Raw genomic sequence first — 21,586 nt, 5'->3', positions numbered from 1 at the left:
CCAAGATCCAAAAATCCTCTTTCACAAAGTGCTTGTGTAAGGTACACTGCTGTATAAACCTGTCTTCCTTCTAGGGACGCAGACTCTAGAGAGATCTGGTGACAGTAGCAGCCATACATCAAATGGCTTCACATGAAAAAGCCATCATGCAAAACCCTCATTAGAAAAGGACATATGCTTACATTATCAGATACTTCTGAAAGTAGAATTCCATGTAAGTAGTAAGTCATGATAGAAGGGAAATATATGAGTTGGTGCTATTATTTCAAGGATCCCTCAGAGAGAAGCCTGGTGAGTTGAGTACCCAAATATTGTAGAAGACAGCAGGAAGATGGAAGGTATCATTAGCATTTTAGATGGGTGTAATTACATGTTTTACACAGATTCATGCATTAACTTAGCTCCATTTAACAGGGGAGAAGGGGGCTCAGCACCCCATGGAAAGAAACTGGTCCAAAGTCACATAGGTGACCATAAATGGGGATGAGACCAATGCTGTGGGATGTCTTTCTGTACACTGTGAATATGTGTTGTTCCCACTGTTAATAAATAAGCTGCTTTGGTTTATGGCAAGGCAGCTTAGAGGCAGGCGGGAAATCCAAGAAGAGAGACGGGAAAGAGAAAGGCTGAGTCTGGAGAGATGCCAGAGGCCACTGAAGGAGAAGCAAGATGACAGCAGACTGGTAATGTCATGTAATAAAACATAGATTAATAGAAATGGGTTAATTTAAGATGAAAGAGCTAGCTAGCAAGAGGCCTGCCATAGGCCATACAGTTTGTAAATAATATTAAGCCTCTGAATGATTATTTTATAAGTGGCTGAGGGATCTCGGGGCCTGGCGGGACCAGAGGAATGTGGGGCCAGATGGGACCTGAGAAAACCTTCCGACTACAGACCAAAGTCTAAATGTGTCTGGTTTCTAAGACTTTCTTTTTGTTTCAAAAAGAAGCAGTGTCATCACATGGAAGAAATTTATAGAATTATGCAAAAGAATAAAAGGGGGGAATTAAGGTCAGACACTAGGACACAAAACACAGGGTACCATGAGAACGTTTACTTTCAAGAGGATGGAAAGAGGACATTGGCTACTGTTTTCAACTTCCTGAAGGGTACAGAGCAGAGCAATCATAATATCCAAGGTCTTAGTGTTCAAAGGATATTAAAGGTCCTTTAATATAATCATCTTCAAAAACAAGAAAACAAAAACAGAAACAAACAAACATACAAAGAAAACCACTTCGCTCCCTCCATCTTTCCTGCCTCTTCATTCTCTTAGTGGCAATGGGAGCTGCTGTGTATCATGCAGTATATCCTTCCGTCCAAACAGCTTTCCTTGCAAATGTTCATTGTTTAATGTGTTGGTCTGGTTCAAGGCCTCTAGCTTCTGGTACACTATCAATACTGGACCCTCACTGACACTCTTCTCAGATATCTGCTGCTTCCTTGAGTCAGTTTTCTGGTTTTTGTTTTGGCCCTTTGTTTTTTTTAAAATTAATATTCTTATTATATTTCTTTATTTTTTATTTTTTCTCTTATATTTCTTTATTTTTATTATTTCTTTTTAAGGTTTCCCTTTGGGGGACATTACAAGGGTGAAGGGCAAATACATAGGGACTGGAAAATAAGTGGGATTGGGGTGCACAATGTAAAATTCCTAAAGAATCAATAAAAATTATGATTAAAAAAGACTGAAGATTATAATAATTTTAATATTTAGCATTCTGATTCTATGATTTCAATGTCTTTTCTTCCTACTACTCTGTTTTATTATGAAGAGAAATTCTAGAATAAATATATTTAAATGGCTTGTACTTTGTTAACTACCAAAATGTATACTAAAACAAACTCAAAAGGATTTAGTGACAGGTAACAGATAAAATACAATTAAATCATTTTCTGAAAAAAAATAATTATCTTCAATATTTCTGCCTTCCTCTTCCTGAAATAGACTCCTGGCAGAGCCACCCAGGCCTGAGAAAACACTTGCAACCACAGGAACCTACTACTATTTAAGATAGCTCCTTATGTACTGAAACAAAGACCTGTTTGAATTCCCATTTACTAGCTCTCAGTTTTGGTTTTTGGAGTTTCTCAGATACATTCCCTCTTTTGACTACCCTCAAGTCATGCCCACATAATCAAAACCATGGCTCTCTGGCCTTGGCATCCTTAGGGCCTTCATTCAGCCTCTCCTCTACAACATGAGAAAGAGAAGAGTGAATAAAGTAATGGTGTAATAAAGTAACAGTAGTAGTAGTAGTAGTAGTAGTAGTAGTAGTAACAGTGTAGTAGATAAGAGTCAGGATCAGGGTTAGGTATTAGGGGCAACGGATCAGAAATAGCACTGAATGTTATACAAAAAGATTAAGCAGTGACACTGAGAATTCAAATCCAATAAAAAAGAGAAAATAAGAGTGGTAACATCAGGACTAAAATCATCCATTCACCCATCCACTCACCCACCCATCCACTCACCTACCCATCCACTCACCCACCCATCCATCTTCCCACCCAGCCATCCATCTTGCATATACAGAACATCTCCCAAGACTGAGATACAAGGCACTGCAGGAGGAAAAGAGAAGAGAAAGATTAGGTGCTTGACCTTGAGGAGCTTATATTCTATAAGGACTAATGTTAGCTAGAGCTACTAACAAGCACAGCAAATCAACCTAATGACCAACTCTGGGGAAAATATGAGACTGCAGTGGAGGTCCAGGGAGAACAGGACATCATTTCCACAGGGTGATTCAAGTAATCAAATCCAGGAGGGAGGCTCTGAGAAATCCTTGATCACTAGGACGTGAGTGGAGGTGAGATGCTAACAAGGGCCCTAGAGGAGCTTTTTTACACCAGTGCTTTTGCTAGGGAAGCTATCAATGAAAACGCTGAATGACTTAAGAGGTTGTACTTTCAGTAACCATGCTCACTGAAGCTTGACTTGATCTTTTCCCACACTAGAGGAAAGTATACGACCCTTAGGTAGAGAAGATGTGTGTGTAGTAGCAACCTTGGAACTAGATCTAGGAACCCATCAATGCAGTCTTTGTCATCACTTGCTATATGGCCTCAGGAAATCATTTCACATGTCTAAGTTTTAATTTACTCCATAATAAAGTAACGCTAATAGTACCTCCCAGAGTTTTGTGATGATCATGATATGGATGCAATAGCATCTAATATAGTCTGACATTAAATAATTAAATGAAGTTTTTAAAAGAAAGGTAGCAATAGCAAAAGAAAATTACAGAATTACACTTACAGAATTAATACACTCTCTGTTTACATGTTGGGCATCTATTTTGTGAAGGTTAATGAGAGGCAGAATATTTTATCTATGGAAGACATTGGATAGACTCTCTCAAAAACTAAAATTGGTTTCCTATCCCTACTATTCTATCTCTAACATTAGCAAACTCCAGATAAGTGCTGAACAGGGATGACAATCTAGATTTCTCTTAAAAACCACCAACTAGGTGGACAAGATGGCTAGATGTGCTCCTTTTCGAGATGAAATGTATGGATGAATTGCTGTCCTGTACCTCTTTCTGGGAAGTCCACGTTTTTACCTACCTTACTGCCAGGCTTGGGACCCCTCTTCTTTGGGAATTTCAATGGTTCAGCTGACTTGGATGGGGTAGAGGTGGGATGGGGAATAAGGATCTTGGGTGTTCGGCCCCGCTTCTTTCCTGGTTTGCGCCCCCTCTGCCCTGGCTGATGCTCCAAGACAGTTTTGGTGCTGAGGATGCTGGGCTTCTCAGTGTTCACATCAGATGCAGGGGGAGGATTCTTTGGAATCACAACTGTAAGAAAAAGATTCATTCTATTATCCCTCCTCCTGTATTCCCATCTGTCTTAGGGTTTCTATTGCTGCAATAAAACACATGGCCAAAAAGCAAGTTGGGGAGGAAAGGGTTTACTGGGCTTACACTTCTACTTTGTAGTCCATCATTGAAGGAAGTCAGGACAGAAACTCAAACAGGGCGGGAACCTGGAGGCCCCTGCAGAGGTCATAGAGGGGTGCTGTTTACTGGCTTGTTCCCAGTGGCTTGCTCAGCCTGCTTTCTTAATGAACCCAGGACTACAGCCCAGGGATGGCCCCACTGACAATGGGCTAGGTTCTCCCCCATAAATCACTAATTAAGAAAATGCCTTACATCTGGGTCTTATGGAGGCATTTACTCAATCGAAGTTCCCTCCTTTCAGATGACTACAGCTTGTGTCAAGTTGACATAAGATCAGCCGGCATACCATCCCAGACAGAAGGAAAAATAACTTGCATTTCTGTCCAAGGAATTTGTTTAGGAACCTAGTTCCTTGGCATTTGACCTAGATGCTTAGAAAATTACAAAATAAATTGAATTTATTTTGGCTAAAATTGAAAGTTTTTAATTATTACTAGTAGATGGAGGAAAATTTTTAAAATTTCCCTAAGTATCTTAGAGAAGCATTATGACCCAAGTTCAAGATGAAGCCTGTGGCTAGAACCAGAGGCTCAAAACTGGGACAGATCTCAGGAGTCTAAAGTCTTTTTCTGATGAGACTAAAGATCTAAAAGAAGAGGAAGTGGTGCCTCTCCTAGGCTACTCAGGGAGGCAAGAACTTCTGTTTTCAAACTGAGCCCCGACAGCCAAGGTTACGTCAACATGGCTGAGGTTTTAGCATGATCAGTGCAATGAGGGGAGTGACATGAAAATGGAAATCGTTCTCCTCAACTTAAAGTGTTTGCTCTTTATTAACTTTAAGGTAAAAATCTGAAGTCTTTATTGTGATTCCCAAGAAGTTTGGGCTTTTGCCTCTGCATTGCACTCTAGTTCTGCCTGATGTCATACTGTGTCACCTACCTTTATATCCTAGTTGCCCTATATATTGAGCTCTTTATTATTCTTGGTTGGACATGTATCAATACTTAGTTTACAAACCTTAAAATAGGAGCACATTCTTGTAGCACAAATTATTAGAAGGTCTTATTAATAAAAACAAACCCGGAGCCAGGTATTGGGGTGAACACTGAAAGATCAGAGAGACAGAACAAGCCACAGCCAACCTCACCTAGCCAACTTCTCAGCTGATCCTATTTCCTCAGACTGGATGCCTCTCAGCTGAACTGTGCTGCTCAAAAGCCTAAAAGCTTAGCCAGCCTAGTTCCTGGTTCTCATGCCTTACATACCTTTCTGCTTTCTGCCATTACTTCCTGGGTTTAAAGGCTCACTTCCTGGGATTAAAGGCATGAGTAACCAAGCCTGGCTGTTTCCAGTGTGGCTTTAAACTCACAGAGATCTGGATGGATCTCTGCCTCCCAAGTGATAGGGTTAAAGGCGTGTGCTGCCACTTTCTGGCCTCTGTATCTAGTAGCTGTTCTGTTCTCTGACCCCAGATAAGTTTATTAGGGTGAACAATATTTTGGGGAACACAATACCACCACACATTCTCATTGAAGTCTTCTCTGACCAGGCCACCACTAAGTCAGCACTTCTAAAGTATTTTGTGGACATCTGTATTATACGTTAATTCTATGCCATTTATTCATCTTTTCCTCAAATAGAGAATATTTAGAGATAAAGAATATCTAATTCATTACAAAAATAGTTATTGAGCACTTGCTATAGGTTATATACTGTTTTGAGTCCTGGGCATAGAATAGTGAACTGAGCAAACACAGTTTCCACTCATACAGTTTATCTCTTAGTGGGAGAAATGGAAGGGGAACAAATATAGAACATAATATCAGGTAGTGACAAATGCTATGATTCATGTAGGATAAAGATACTACATTGTTTGGGAAGGCTTATTTTAAGAGAAAATATTTACACACTGTTTCAAGGAACAAGCCTATGAAGACCCCACAGAGGAGTTTTCAAAGTCTATTTTGTAAGTCTAATGCATAGCAAACACACTCTGAAGTGAGAAGATATTGGTGTTTGTTTGACGTTAGCATGGCTGGATATAAGTTAGTAATGTGGAGAATAGCTTAGAGAAGAATAGCACAAGACTGAGTAGATCCAGCTGGGTGGATAGCCACTAAACTGCTTGCTATGCAAGCACAAAGACTTAAATCTGAACCCAGAATCCATCTAAAAAATACAGGTGGGGGCTGGGTGGTGGTGGCACACGCCTTTAATCCCAGCACTCAGGAGGCAGAGCCAGGCAGATCTCTGTGAGTTTGAGGCCAGCCTGGTCTACAGAGTGAGATCCAGGACAGGCACCAAAACTACACAGAGAATCCTATCTCGAAAACAAAACAAAACAAAACAAATGAACAAACAAACAAACAAAAGCTGGGTGTTGTGGTGTGTGCTTGTAATCCCAGCTCGGGAGAGACAGAGATAGGAAGACAACTGGGGCTCTGGCCAGCCAGCCTAAGCTATCTAGTGAAGTGGGCCAATGAGAGACCTCAACTCAAAAACCAAGGTATGTATGTGGAGTGCTGGGGGATGGTGCAGTCAGTAAAGTACTTGCTGTATAAGCGGGAACATCTGAATTCAGACCTCCAGCACTTACATACATCAATATAAACATAGTATACAAAGGCATACAAGTACTTGAAACTACTATATCCTATCAAAATTCCCAAAGTTAAAAGGACTGAAATCCATCCCTAACAATGGTGAGGGATGTGAAGGAATTAGAATACAACACTGCTGGTCTGAATATAAACCATTCTGGAAAACTGCTTAGCTGTATACCTTATCACCCAATGAAATAAATAAACAATATGGTCACCAACAGACATGTGCTAGGATATTTATCACAGCATTTTTCATGACGTAAATGCTGGAAACAACCCAAATGACAAACAGAAGAACAGAATGTAGTATATTCATACAGAGAAACACCACCAGAAGCACAAAAGAACTATTGCTAACCATTTTTATATGCAACAACATAGCTGAATTTCACAGAAATATGCTACATGAAAGAAGTCAAATAAAAATTAACTGACAAAAAGCCAGAGTATACAATTTATGAAGTTTGAAAATAGAAAAAATAGATTGATAAGATGGTAGGTACCTTTGAGTGAGTTAGATATTATGAGGGAGCCTCCAGACACTTAAAATGAACTATATCAAAATAAAAGAAAAAGAATAGGGCTGAATAGAAGGCTCAGTGCTTGCTGCTCAAGAATGAGGACCAGAGTTAAGACCCCTAACACTCACATGAAAGTGATAAAAGTGGACCCCGGTGGCGTGCACCTGAAACAGTGGATTCCAGAGGCTCATTAACCACCCAGTCTAGCCTAAAAGGCAAGCTCCAGGTTAGTGAGAGAACTGTCTCAAAAGGGGGCAGGTAGAAAGCAATAGAGGAAGACACCTCAAGTTGACCTCTGGCCTCCACATGTGCACACATGGGTGAGTGTACCCTTATACACATGTGAATACGTGCACACACACATGCATGAACACTCCTCCCCCACCCCCCCAACACACAGCAAAGTATAATGGTGCATTGAAATCTTAATATTATTAGAGAAGAAGCAATTGGATTCAGAGTACATTTGAAGGAAGAGTTGATTTGACTGGATGTTAGAGAGTCAAAAATTAGCAAGCAAACCACAAAAGCATATTGAAAGTTCAATTAAAATCAATCTAATTAAAATCATACCTAATGAAAAAGAGAAATTATACATGGAACAATGTTATTAGCTGAAACAGCTGAGAATAATGATACCTTTTATTGAGATGGAAAACATCTGGAATTGAGTTTCTAAACTTGTTTCTTGTGAGCTGCCTATTAGATATTAAAATATGGAAATGTTAATTAGGGAATTATATATCTGAGTCTGGAATCCAAAGGAGATGCTAGAACTGAAGAAAAAATTTGAGAATTATCAGTGTGTTTACTGGTATGTAAAATCATTTGACTAAATGAGATTTTGTTGAGTATGAATAATCAAGAAAAGAGGGAAAAAGATAGTTTCTAAGATACTTAATGTGCATCAGTTAGAGAGAAGAAGAGCTAGTAAAGAAATTAAAGAATGGTCCAAAAGTGAATCCAAAAGAAAAAGAGTGTGAACTCCAAGAAGCCAAGTGAAAGGACAGTTCTAGGAAAGGGGAAAAGGCAGCAGCACCTCAACCTACTGATCAAAGCTAGTATCACCCCACCCAGAACACACCCAGTTTATTTTCTAATGTGATGGACTGAGAATACCACATATTTATCATCTCAGCTTCAAATCAATTATCTTGAGGTCAGGCACACCAAAACGGAGGTTCAGTTATTAAAACACAATTAGCTTTGTCAATGTTACAGAGAGAAAAATACAAGACTGTTCTAGACTCTGAAGGTGAACACAACATACAATTAATGCAATATATGGTTTGGTTTAGTCTGAAGGAAGACACATTTTGAAAAGGGGTATTAGGTCAATTGATAAGATTTACATACTGATTCTGGTAACATCTGATGTCAAGCGTGGTGCTGAGTCACTAGGGTAGGGCATCATATGCACTGCTGAATCAATCAGAGGATATAGTTCCCCTATGATTTAGCAATTCCAACCATAGGTAAAAACTCCAGGGAGCGTGCACCTGTATATCAGCATATGTAAAAAATGCTCATATTATTTTTAATAACTGACAAATTGAAGTGAACTAAATGTGCACTATTAGTAAAATGGGTTTAATCTACAGCACACATACATTTTAAAAAGAGAAGGCAGAGGGTATTTATATGCTGTGTAAGCTAAGAATGGTGGCTCAGATCTACAACACAAGCACTTGGGAAGCCAAGGCAGGTAGACTGTGGTGAGTTCAAGGTCAGCCTGAGCTAAACAAACAAACAAACAAACAAAAAAAAGTAATGAAGATAGCAGTTCTCAGAGTGTGGTCTGGAGATTTTTAGACAGACTGCTTAATTAGTAAAGTGCTTGCTGCCTAAGCATGAGGATCTGAGTTTGACTTCCAGAATGTACATAAAAAGCCAGGCATGGTGGTATATGCTTGTTAACATACTGCTGAGGAGATGGAAACAGATGAATCCCTGGGGCTGATAAGCCAGCCTAGGTTAATCAGATAAGCCCTAAGCCAGTGAGAGACCTCATCTCTAAAAACCAAGACAGTGCCTGAACAGGAATGGTACCCAAGTTTGTCCTCTGCTCTCCAAACTCATGTGCACACTTGTATATACTTACCTGTACACATGAACATGCACACACACACAGAGATACAAAAAGAAAAAAATTTTAAAAATCCTTTTTGAGAGTCTATAAAGTTGAAATTGTTTCTAATGGTGATCAGTATTACTTTCCCTTTTTACATTCATTCTTTCATGATGGACTTTCCCAGAGGCTACTTTGTGGGCATCATTATTCTCACAGGTAACAAAATGTGTACATTTTTTCTTGAACTGTTTACTCATTAGTAAAAAGTTAAAAAAAAAAAAGAAAGAAAACAACCCAGCTTTCTGGGGGCTAGAAAGATTGGTTAGTGGTTAAGAGTACTGGCTGCTCTTACAGAGGACTCAAGTTTAATTCCCAGAATCTATGCGGCAGCTCACAACCATAGGTTACTCCAGTTCCAGGGGGTCCAATGCCTTCTTCTGGCCTCTGGACATGAGACATATATGTAATGCATAGCCATACATGCATGCAAAACATGCACAAACATAAAAACAATATAAAACATCTTTCTTTTGTATATAAATACGCACATGTTTAATGTACATTGCTTGATGAGTTTAGATACAAGGACATACTTATGGTACTATAATCAAAGTGAAAAACATAGTCATCACCTCCAAAAGTTTTCTTCTGTCTCATGAGTTTCTTTTGTGTGTTTGATAAGAACATTTAACACCATGTGGTGGTTTAAAAGAAAATAGACCCCAAAGACAGTGGCACTATTAAGAGGTGTGGCCTTGTTGGAGAAGTACGTCACTGTGGGGGCAGCTTTGAGGTCTCTTTTGCTCAAGCTTTCCTCAGTGTGACTTTTGGTCAACTTCCTGTTGCCTGCAAGATGTAGCACTCTCAGCTGCAGCACCACATCTACCTGCACACCGCCATGCTCCCCATCATGATGATAATGGACTGAACCTCTGAAACTTTAAGCCACCACCTTGCTGTGAGCCAGGCAGTTGTGGCGCACGCCTTTAATCCCAGCACTTGGAGGCAGAGGCAGGTGGATCTCTGTGAGTTCAAGGCCAGCCTGGGCTACAGAGTGAGTTCTAGGAAAGGTGTAAAGCTACACAGAGAAACCCTGTCTCAAAAACCCAAAATCCCAACACCCCACCCCCCAAAAAAGAGTTGCTATGGTCATGGTATCTCTTCACAACAAGAAAACACATGAGAATTACATTTCTAACAAAATCTTAAGCATAGAGCATATATAGGCATTATGTTGTACAGTAGGTCTCTGGAACTTACAATGCATCACTGAAACTTTATCCCTGCTGAGTAAGAACTCAGCATTTCTCTCTCATCTATCCTTTGGCAACTGCCATTCTAGTCTGCTTCTACACATCTGACTACCTTAGATACTTCATATGAGTAGAATCATGTAGTATTATCCTTTTATGTCTGGCTTATTTTACTTAGCGAAAAGCCCTCTGGGTCTGTCCATATTGTTATAAATGGCATTCATATTCATATTCTTTTTTTTTTTTTTTCCGAGACAGGGTTTCTCTGTGTAGTTTTGCGCCTTTCCTGGGACTCACTTGGTAGCCCAGGCTGGCCTCGAACTCACAGAGATCCGCCTGGAGTGCTGGGATTAAAGGCGTGCGCCACCACCGCCCGGCCCATATTCATATTCTTATCCATTCTTTTTCTCCCTCCCTCAGCCCAGTCTTTTCTTTTAGACTGAGTTTCACTGTCTGCATACACCACAATTTCTCAATCTGTTTATGTGTTCACAGACACCTGGTTTGTTTCCATAGAATATGTTCTTGTATACTCCTGTTTTAAAAAAGTTTTATTTGGGGCTGGAGAGATGGCTTAGCAGCTAAAAAACACTCTTCCAGAAGACCTGCTGGAAATTGTTCCAGCACCGACAAAGCGATTCACAACTGTCATAAATCCAAACCCTAGCCTGGTCTCCTTGGGCATCAGGCACACATGGTACACAGACACAAATGCAGGCAAAACATTCATACACATTAAATAAAACAAATAAATTGGAAAATATATTTAAAAAGTTCAATGTTCTAATTTCTACTCTAGTGACATGAAGATATAACTCACATAAAATTGCTTTGAAGTCTTTAAGAATATACTTGATAGTTGATCAAGTCTACTTGATGAGATTCACATTTCTTTAGAAGACAAATGTCTACGTGTGTCTGTGAGGTATTTCCAGAGAGTTTTAAGGAGATGGGAAGATCTATCTCAAATGTAGATGGTACCATTTCTTGGGCTGGGGTCTTAGACCAAATAAAAAGTACACAGTAGAGAACCAGTGGAGTACCAGCATTCCTTCCCTCTGCTTTCTGACTGCTGACACAATGAGCCTCACATCTTGCCCAAAGCTAGAGTCACTCTGTGGCCACACTTTCCTTGCCCTGATGGACTACTGTGCCTTCAGACTGTGAGGCAAGGAAACCTCCCTTCCTTGAGCTGCTGTTGTTGGGTATTTGGTCCTAACAACAGGAGAAGTAACACAACAATGTAAGTGTCCACAAACCGTCCCAGCACAAATCAACAGCAATACTGTGAGAAAGTTCTTCCAACACATGTACATAGAAAGAACTTAACTCCCATTAAAATAGCATTTTACTTACTATACCTTAACCTGAGTAACTAAATAAGCCAAATGGCCTCACTTTAAATGGATTATTATGAGTCCCAAGACAGTGATAGCCATGAACTTAAGTGAGATAGGGAAGTAATGTATCACTTTGGAATTTCTGCCGTCATCTGACAAACAAGGTTCTCAGTTGGTATCTAGTACATGGCTATAGAATAGAAATGAAGCCAGATAACAAGAGAAGAACAGTCCTCTGTCCCAGCTCTTTTCAGCAATTCTAATAGTTTGCTTCTCTTTTCCTGTGAAGGCTAGGCATAGCATAGTATACAACTATGAAACTGGGGAGAAAGTTGCCTTCACCAGACTGAAATATCTAGGCAGAAGAAAACAAACAATTCTATTGGACAGTTCTTAAACACCGAGATGAGGCTTCAGGAGAACTTAACAGCGTCTTAATAACTAGATTTGAAGAAGCTAAACCTGAGGGAAGATCTGGAAGTTCTTCCTATTAGAAAGCCTTGATTTGCCTTGCCACATTCTAACTAAATTATCCTAGTTGAAAAAAAAAAAAAAAAAGGAAAAAAGATGGTATCAAGGGACCTGGGATCTAATTCTAGTTCTATCTCTTATGCTTATGATGTGACCTTGAATTTGTCATTTAAGCACAATATTTTCTCACTTTTCTAGATGTAAGTGATTTACCAATTTAATGACTATCTTATTTCAGAGAAAGATGAAGGACATGAATATAATCTGACACATTCTGGTGCTACTAAGGTGGAAAGAATTAACCCCCTAATCAACAATACTTAAGTTCATATACACTTGGGGTTCCACTTGGCCTTTTTGACAATCTTGTAAGACTGACAGTACTTCCTCTAACAAATGAGGAAAGCAAGCATCATCAAAGTTAAGTGGTAGAACTGGGTATGATTCTAGTCTTTAGTACTGCCATGTAGCCTAGAAGAAAGAAATGGCTCTCTGAATGAAAGGGAGAGAACCGGTGAGCACCAGCATTCATCTCTCTGCTCCTGACTGCTGAGGCAATGTACCTCACACTCCAACCAATAGCTGGAACTGCTCTCACCATCACAACTTCCTCATCAAGGAAGCCCTGAGAGTAGCAATTCATGTGCTAATTAATTTGACCATATTAACTTTTGAGAATGTGGTAAAAGCTGTCCAGGATCTACACTGGAAAACAAAACAAAAACCAGTGTGACTCTAAAGGAGTACAGTCTCAAGAAGACCGGTAGAATTTTGCATAACAATTCGGCGGGTGTAGAAGATACAAGGTGGCCTGGACATCTAGATCAGAAAGTAATAGGATTACTGGAAAAAGGATGGAGCCATACTCCAAGAACACATGATTACATTGCAAGAGGCCTTCACTCACTAAATGGAAGACAGTCTGAACATCTAAACAGATGACAGTAACAAATTATAACTAGTTAAGTAAGAATCCATGAGTTCACACTGATGTACTAAATAACTAAATAGGGAAAAGGGAAAGCTCTTATTGCATAATTCAAGTTAATGAACTGCCTATGGCAATGCTATCCTACCCTAACTTTATTTCGGGCCTGCATGGTCACTTCTCAGCCTTCTACCCCTAACAGCCACATTCCCCTCGGTAAGCCTTCTGGGACTGTCTATGACCTTGACCATGGCCCAAATGCTTTACGTATTATCTGGAAAATACCACTGAGCTTTACAAAAAAAGATGTCATTAGTCCCCACTTTAAACACTAATGGAATTGGAGATTTTTCTTTAAAAATGCCGTACCTCTGAGCCTGAGTACCAAGAGACTTTTCAGAGGTATGAGTCCACTTTTAGTCTGGCCATTAATAAAAGAAATAAAAATTTTAACTGACTTAATTAGCATGGTTGTCAATAACTTTCTTGGGATCATCTCAGTTAATGAATATGAATAAAATGAGAAAATTAAAAATTGGGAAATAATTAAGAAATAATTGATTTAAGCAAGATTTACCAATAGATGCCCAAACTATAGGGTGAAAATTTGATGAAAAATGAGGTATTTGTAGAAAGACAAATATTGCATGTTCTCTGTCAAATGTGGCATTCAGATTTAAATCTAGGTTTAAAATACAATAATATATACACATGAAAATTGTTAGTTATTATGCAGTGCTGTACTATTCATTAAGTGGTGCTGATGTGCTTAGGCCTATTGAATACTATGCAGGGAGAGAGAAGGGAGGGGGTCTGTGACCCACTTTTTATGAATTCCCCTGCACACGTGCATATGGGCTTATGTAGCTATGCCATGAATGCACATAGATTGAGTGATCACACTGTGCACAATTATGTGACCATGCAGTGCACAGATTACATAGGACCTAAGGCCCTGGACATGTAGCTGGGGGAGTGGCCAGGAATTCTATCAAAAATGTTATAATTGAATCTAATATTCTGTATGCTAACTGAAAAATTAAGAAAAAGTAATGAAGAAGAGCAGGACATTTATAATCTCTAAACATTTTCTCATAAATAATTACAAGGGAAAAAACAACTCTGTGGTAAAGAAACCTGGTAGATACAGCTTGAATCACACAATTGAAGTTACTATATATAGTAATGAAATGGAGATATCAAGAAAAAATATGCATTATATATTGAGAGGCTGATACAACACTAATTTGGGGGGAATCTTGGTTAAAGATGTAGGGAAATTCTTTGTATTTCTGCTGCAAATTTTCTGTTAAGGTAGCATTATGTTAAAAGATTTTTATTTTTAAAAGCTAGTAGTATTGAGACTATCATAGGAATAGATGAACATACGAGAAGCAGAAAAAGAAAATAGAACTTGGCCTACTTAGTTAACCAGAAAACTTCTAAGGTGAAAAGGGAAGGAAAGGATCAACAAAATTACAGGGGTCTGGGAATACCTCTCAACAATATTCTTAAATGTTTTAATTTTTCAATTAAAAGATTCAGGCCAGCTGGCTGAAGTAAAATCAAGGTCCAAACTCTTTGTTGTCTGCATGAAACATACCTTACTGGAAAAGACATGCACAGATTGAAAATGAAATAATATACCAAGTAAATCAGTTTGAAATTAACAAAAAATGCTAACATGTTTCATAAAAGTTGCTGAATTTATTTTTCCTAAGCGTTGTTGTGTAACAGTTTCCTCACTGATCAAAATACTCCCCCTACAGAGAAGTTTTTTAAGCAGGGAGCTAAACAACTCAAAAGTTTCAGGAAGTCTCTGAAACTAACCAGATTCACTAGGCTCCTCCCTCCCAGAATAAACAAGAGACTGCTGAGAGTCACTCTCAGAAGAGCCAAGCCATAAAGAAAATGCTCAGATAAGCCAAAGAAGACTCTTGAGACCAGACCAGCTGCCCCAATCTATTGGGCTGTCTGTAGCCTGTGAACTGTGCTTTAGGTTTGGGCTGTCACCCATTCTGGGGTAAGCTTTGGTGAAGTAGCTATCTTTGAGTCATTTCTGCTCCTGTAACCCCTCACCCACATTCCTGTAAATAACCCCAATAAAACTCACTGGTTCACCAATCTGGACTTTAGTGGTATCTGTACTTCAGACTGTTGTGGGCTCCCTACCTGGAGTGAGTAGACCCATATGTTGCATCTCCCCAGGAACAGTCTTATTATACAAGTTATCAATAAATCTGCTCAAATGATATCTTTTAGTGAAACTTTCCATGACCATCTTATATAAAACAAACCTCCATGTTCTCATTTCCCAAACCCCTGGAAATAGTTATTTCCCATTCTTCTTTATCCCTTTTTGTTTTTCAGAAAAACTATTAGTTTCTCTTTATTTCTTCTCTCTTCTTTCTTCTTTTGTGGTGTTGGGGATTTAACCCAAGGCTTCACACTTACTGGCCAACACTATACAACTGAACTGTATCTTCAGCCTCTTGCTTATTTATTTATATTCTGAGGAACATAATTTACTAAGGACAATACTGTTACCTAAACTTTCTAAAATTGTACCTTATCCATAGCTATAATTTATACTCTAGTATTTGATTTTCAGGATTTTGTTGTATATGTCACTGACTGTTTTTGCAGTGCTTTTTTTTTTTTGGACAGGGTTTCTCTGTGTACTCTGGCTGTCTTGGAGCCCATTTTGTAGACCAGGCTGGCCTCATACTCAGAGATCTGCCTGCCTCTGCCTTGGAGGGCTGGGATTAAAGGTGTGAGCAACTACAACCTGGCTAGTGTTTTGCTTTTAATGTCCTTAGAGGTTAATCTACATTGAATGTAGTTGCTAAAGCATTAGGCACAGGCTTTGGATAGATTACATGCATTCTTTTCCTTAGGGAGTACTTTTGAGCTTCAAGTCACAACTCCAGATAAAGCCTGTTTCTGAAGAATAGCATACATATAAGAACAATAGAAAATTGCTAAAAAACAAACAAACAACCTAATTTCTTCTGGTTTACAATAATTGTAGTTAGGAACATTGTATCTGTATGCTTTATAATGCTGACCTCTTAGATCCTTGGATCTGTGTTTTCCATATAAAAAACATGATGGAAGCACGCAAAATGCCACTTAGATACTGTTTTCTGGTTGCTTTTAATAGAAAGATTCTTAGTTAAACATGAAAGATACATTTTAAAAATAAGAATATTTGGTGTGCATGCAGCCAAGGTTCTTAAAAAGAGTCTACTTCTTTGACAGTCTTGTATTTTTGTGACCCTAACTTAAGACTCTAATATTTGACATAGAAAAAGATACCTAAATATGTTTAACATATCATTACTTAAAAAAAAACATGGAACATAAAACTGAAGGAAGATAAAACTGAAGGAAGATAAGGAATTAAACATATCTATATATAATAATAAAGGACTTTAGGATTCTACTACTGTCTATGTTATTCTAAATAATCCTTAGTTAGTAGTCATATCTGTCCCAAAGAAGAAGTTATCATTTAGTTTTATTTTCTCTACAGCAACAACAAAGCATATGGAATTAGAAAGATTAATAAAATGTAAAACAATCTAGTGTGTGTGCATGCATGCGTGTTCGCGTGGTGTGTGTGTGTGTGTGTGTGTGTGTGTGTGTGTGTGTATGAAACGGGAACAACAACTAAAGGAGGGAGAAGCTGTCTGGCCTAGAACTGCCTCTCATTACTGCTGTGGGATGGTCTGTTTGTCAAGTGTGTTGCTGATTGGTCAATAAATAAATCACTGACTGGCCAGTGGCCAGGCAGGAAGTATAGGCGGGACAAGGAGGAGAATAAAGCTGGGAAGTGGAAGGCTGAGAGAGAGACACTGCCAGCCGCCACAATGAGAAACAGCATGTGAAGATGCCGGTAAGCCACGAGCCACGTGGCAAGGTATAGATTTATAGAAATGGATTAATTTAAGTTGTAAGAACAGTTAGCAAGAAGCCTGCCACGGCCATACAGTTTGTAACCAATATAAGTCTCTGTGTTTACTTGGTTGGGTCTGAGCGGCTGTGGGACTGGCAGGTGATAGAGATTTGTCTGACCATGGGCCAGGCAGGAAAACTCTAGCTACACATTACTTTAAGCAATGTGGTTTAGAAGCTATGTTCTCTCTTAGCTTTGCTCAGCTTGGCTGGGCTCTGTTCTGTGTTACTAGCTGGGCTTATGCCAAGGCTGAAACTCTTATTACTCTGATTTAGTTTTCTTGATAAGCCTGGCTGCCCCTGCTTCCAGCTAGCCAACCCTTCAGCACTCCATGTCCTACTCCTTTTTATACTGCTGACTCTCATCCCTGTGGCCTGGGGAGAGGACCTCTGCAACTATAAAGATACCACATTTCCCCAGACTTCCAAGCGGGGAAGTAGAAAGATAACTAAAATCATACATGATGAGGTCACAAGTCAACTTTAAAAGCCTCAAGTAACCAAAACTCAAAGGTATGACAGACTTAGCTGACCAAAGTTGAAAGTAAAAAGAGCGATCCAGAAAGCAGAGGGCCATATTATATCTTGTCAGATGAGCTGCTAACCTGTTTGGCCAAGTCCATCCAGGCTACTCCGAGAGGTACCATGATAGAACACTGACGAAGCATGCATTGATCAACCATGGTCATATAAACACAGTCCAGCTTTCCTTAGCCTAAGAATAACTGTTTTTAAAATGTGGAGCTAAGGAATCCCAGAGCTTTTTACATGCTAAGCAAGTGCTCTTCTATGGAGCTGTATCTCCAACCTCAAGACAATAAATTTTAATCCTCACAATCAAACTCTTACCGTCTTATCATATTTTCCTCATAACCTCTTGTCATTGCTTTAAGAGCTTGCTGAATTCTTGTGTTCTTGATATAAACATATGGTTACATTTTTCCTCTGGTCAGTTATTATTAAGACCCAGAAACGATCATTTATAACTGTAATATTTCCTCCCAAATCATCTAGGGGGATTTTACTAACACAAAGATTATTGATTTCCTAAGACTAATTTATTTAAGGGGGCACATCTAAATGCTGAGACCAAGCAACTGTGAGTTCTCAGCCTAGATGGACAGCTGTACCACCTCTCTCCCAGAACTCAGAAAACATCTCCAAAGATGGAATGGAAAGAAAGAGAAAGCCAGAGGGTGGGGAGGAGTGATGTGAAATGCTGACCTTTGGACATGACATGGCTGCTGTGCACAGGAATTCATAGCTGCTGTGGTTACCTACACAAGCTCTGCACAAAATTAACCCACTTAAAAATTCCAGCACGGAGCAGAGAGGGTATCCTAAAGGCCCCACCCCTAGCTGAGAAGCTTAGCAGCTGATGGTTACTAGGGAGGGAAGAGTCTTTTGTTTTCCCCACGAGTATGTTGACTCCTAGATTCCCTGTGCCAAAGTGGCTCTTGCATATACAGGCAGTACTATTGGGCTCAGTGTGTTAAATAAGTGAATAAAAAAACAAATATAAAAGTACATGAAGTTGGGAGGGAGATATGATTGGGGTTCCTTGGAAGAGTTAGAGTGGGGAAGCGAGGCAAGGATAGGATCAAGATACACTATATACTTTGATAAAATATTTAATGAAATAAAAATTTAAAAAGCAGAGGGGTCTTAAAGTCAGTATGCACTGATCCTGGTCCATGATACAATAAAAGCCTGTCAATCAAACCTTCATGAGTTCTATATATTTCCAAGAAAATGGCAGTTTTGATCAACTCTGTGAATGGCTTAAGTCACACCTCTCTGTTTTCAGGAATTTGAAAGATACTACTATTTATACCCAAACCTGCTACCATTCTCAAGCGTCTGGGCATCAGCAAGGGCAGAAGGGGTGACTGCCAACACTGAGGGGCAGATTAAGGTATTTAGAAGAGAGGCATGCCTCTCCTGTTTTTTTCTATGTATCTAAAGATGTTGGCAATCTGAGCAAATATAACCAGAACGAGTGGGAGAACCCACATTGTCTGCTTCATAAAATAGTGAGTACTACATCTCATTTTCCCATGTTTCTATTTCTATTTGTGTCCATAAACATGCAATCAAGAGAGGATTACTTATGGAACAGTGGCTCATTGTACAAATCTCACATCAAAAAAGATTATTTTTTTCCTGATCAAAATTGAATACTTCCATGCCTGAATGTATAACTTCCTTTTAATTGGGATGCCTGGGCATTTTAATTTAGCTATAACTATGACACAGTAGGCCATTTATTATGGGGCTTTGCATCTACAAACCCACCTTTTTATTTCAAATTTCAATCTACCTTTAGGGTAGACATTTTCTACAACTTTCACTGAGCCTCTCACTGCTAATAGGAGATGCTCTATACATGTTGGGGAGATTAGTAAATAAAGGTCAAGGTCAAAGTAATGATAAAGTGCATCACTGAGTTTGATGAGATCACAAGGCCAATACATTGTGTATTTTGTGTGAACTGAAGAAGAAAATAGTATATTAGTTCAGGGAAACAGTGGAGACAGTTTATTAGCAATGATGTGCCATGTGCCAGAACTATAAAAGGTAAGGGGTAAAAAGAGAAAAAGAGAAAAGCAGCTGTTCTCATCCAGTGTATAAAAGAATTTACTTTACTCATTAACCAAGATTTACATACCTTTTCCCTTTTTGTTCTTTTTGGCATGGTTACTGAATACTTCCTTAAGAGACTCAGAGGAGCATCCTAGCTATCAGAAGTTTCCTGCAAGGACCATGTCTTATAGATTATTAGAAATGGAATCTGAGTAGAGTCAGGGGGTAGTCCATGTATAGAGATGCACAAGTATTTATAAACGTGGAGGTGGTATGTGCCATTCTTAATGCTGGCCATCAAGTTTCCAAAATTAGAAAAAGAATACTAGTTAAAACGGCCTTTAATCTGCTCATACAATGTTAGTAAATATAAGCAGTATTGCCATTTCCATAGTCAAGTGAATAATGTCTGAACGATGACTTCACATGAGGATAAACTGAGATGGAATCAGAACATACAGTAGTATAACCTACCTGACCCAACAAAATTACTGAGTAACTATGTTGTGACATATGCAAGGGATATAAAGTTGTACTTAATAAACTATTTCCATTTAACACAGATTTAGGTTTAAAAAAACTAAATTTCTTGAGACAGAAAAGGGAATTTTAGCGCTTCATTAATGCTTATACTGACATCCTTAACTGATTTCACAGTGTATAGGGATAGTTTCTTAAATAAACGTCAAGACTTCCATCTCAGCATCCTTAACAGAGAGAGGTATGGCTCCAGCCTTTCTCTCAATCATCTTTCTCCCTGCATTGCTTCTCCTCTGTCACCTGGAATACTAGACTTTAGTGCTTGCTAGTTGGTTGACTCCTCTTGTTGTCAGTTCTGAACACCATCCATCCTGTGCTGCCAAGATTGCTCTCCTGAACATGAACCTGACCTGTAACTTTGCCACTTTCAACAATTCAACAGTCTTCATGGCTTATAAGGTAAAGACCCAGGTCTGTCAAGTGGCCACTGTGGGAAGCTTTGCATTTCATGTGCCCTGCTTTTTAGTCTCGTCTCTGCTCCTCCTCTTATGATCTAGAAACTCAGTTTTATTTTTCTGTCTTCAACTTTACTTCTTTATTTTATTGTTTTAAACCCTGGGAGCCAGGTAGAGTGGTGTACATCTGTAATCCTAGCCCCCAGGAAGCAAGAAAATGGTTGCAAGTTCTGGGCTACCCTGGTCTACATAGTGGGTTCCAGGCCAACTGGGGCTAAAGAGCAAGACCCTGTCTTAAAAACTACCACAGGAGCTGGAGAGATGGCTCAACAGTTAAGAGCACTGGCTCTTCTTCTACAGGACCCAGGTTCACTTCTCAGCATCTACACAGAGGCTCATAACTACCTGTAACACTAGTTCCTCATATCTGATGCTGTCTTCTGGCCCTTACTGGCACTAGGCATGCACAGACATACATGAAGGCAAAAGGCTCATACACATAATATTTTTTTATTTAAAAAAATAAAATAAAATAAAATAAACCACCACCAAGAACAAAATTTTGGGCCTACTCATCTGTTTCCACTGCTAGCTAGAACTCTGCCTCTATTTTTTCATTCCTCAGGTTTTAGCTTAGTTGTTCCTTAATCTGGAACTTTCCTGATCTTCAACCTCCAGTCCTCCAACCTAGGTTAAAGATCCTTTGCTGCATTGGTCCTCTAATGTTACAAGAGGTCTACCTACTCACAAAACTGTGACCTCTAAAAGCAGGGTCCCCTTAACCCAGTTAATAACACCTCAGATATGATCTGAAGTGGGCCTTAGCTGTGCTGTTCTTGTCTCTATCCTTCCCATCTATAGTCTGGGATTATATTGTAAGCAACTCCCTTTGTGTCTCAGAATCTGAAAGTGACTGTAGCATTGTGTGGTGGCTTGAATACGAATAAGCTCATATATTTGAATGCTTACTCATCAGGGAGTGGCATTATTTGAAAGGATTAGAAGGATTAGGAGGTAT

At 39.2% G+C, this 21,586-nt stretch overlaps 1 protein-coding gene across 1 annotated transcript in view; it reads right to left on the bottom strand.

Moving 5' to 3' along the window:
* Scmh1 (Scm polycomb group protein homolog 1) overlaps window positions 1-21,586 on the bottom strand; it is a 92,370-nt gene that overhangs the window by 32,186 nt on the left and 38,598 nt on the right. Inside the window, exon 6 of the mRNA XM_059254883.1 lies at window positions 3,575-3,804. Coding sequence (XP_059110866.1) covers window positions 3,575-3,804 — 230 coding nt within the window. The remainder of the gene's footprint in view (window positions 1-3,574; window positions 3,805-21,586) is intronic.

Source organism: Peromyscus eremicus, chromosome 2 (genome assembly GCF_949786415.1).
Source record: "Peromyscus eremicus chromosome 2, PerEre_H2_v1, whole genome shotgun sequence".
NCBI lineage: Eukaryota > Metazoa > Chordata > Mammalia > Rodentia > Cricetidae > Peromyscus > Peromyscus eremicus.
Note: the sequence above shows the minus strand (reverse complement) of the source record. Positions and strands in the feature narration are given on the sequence as shown.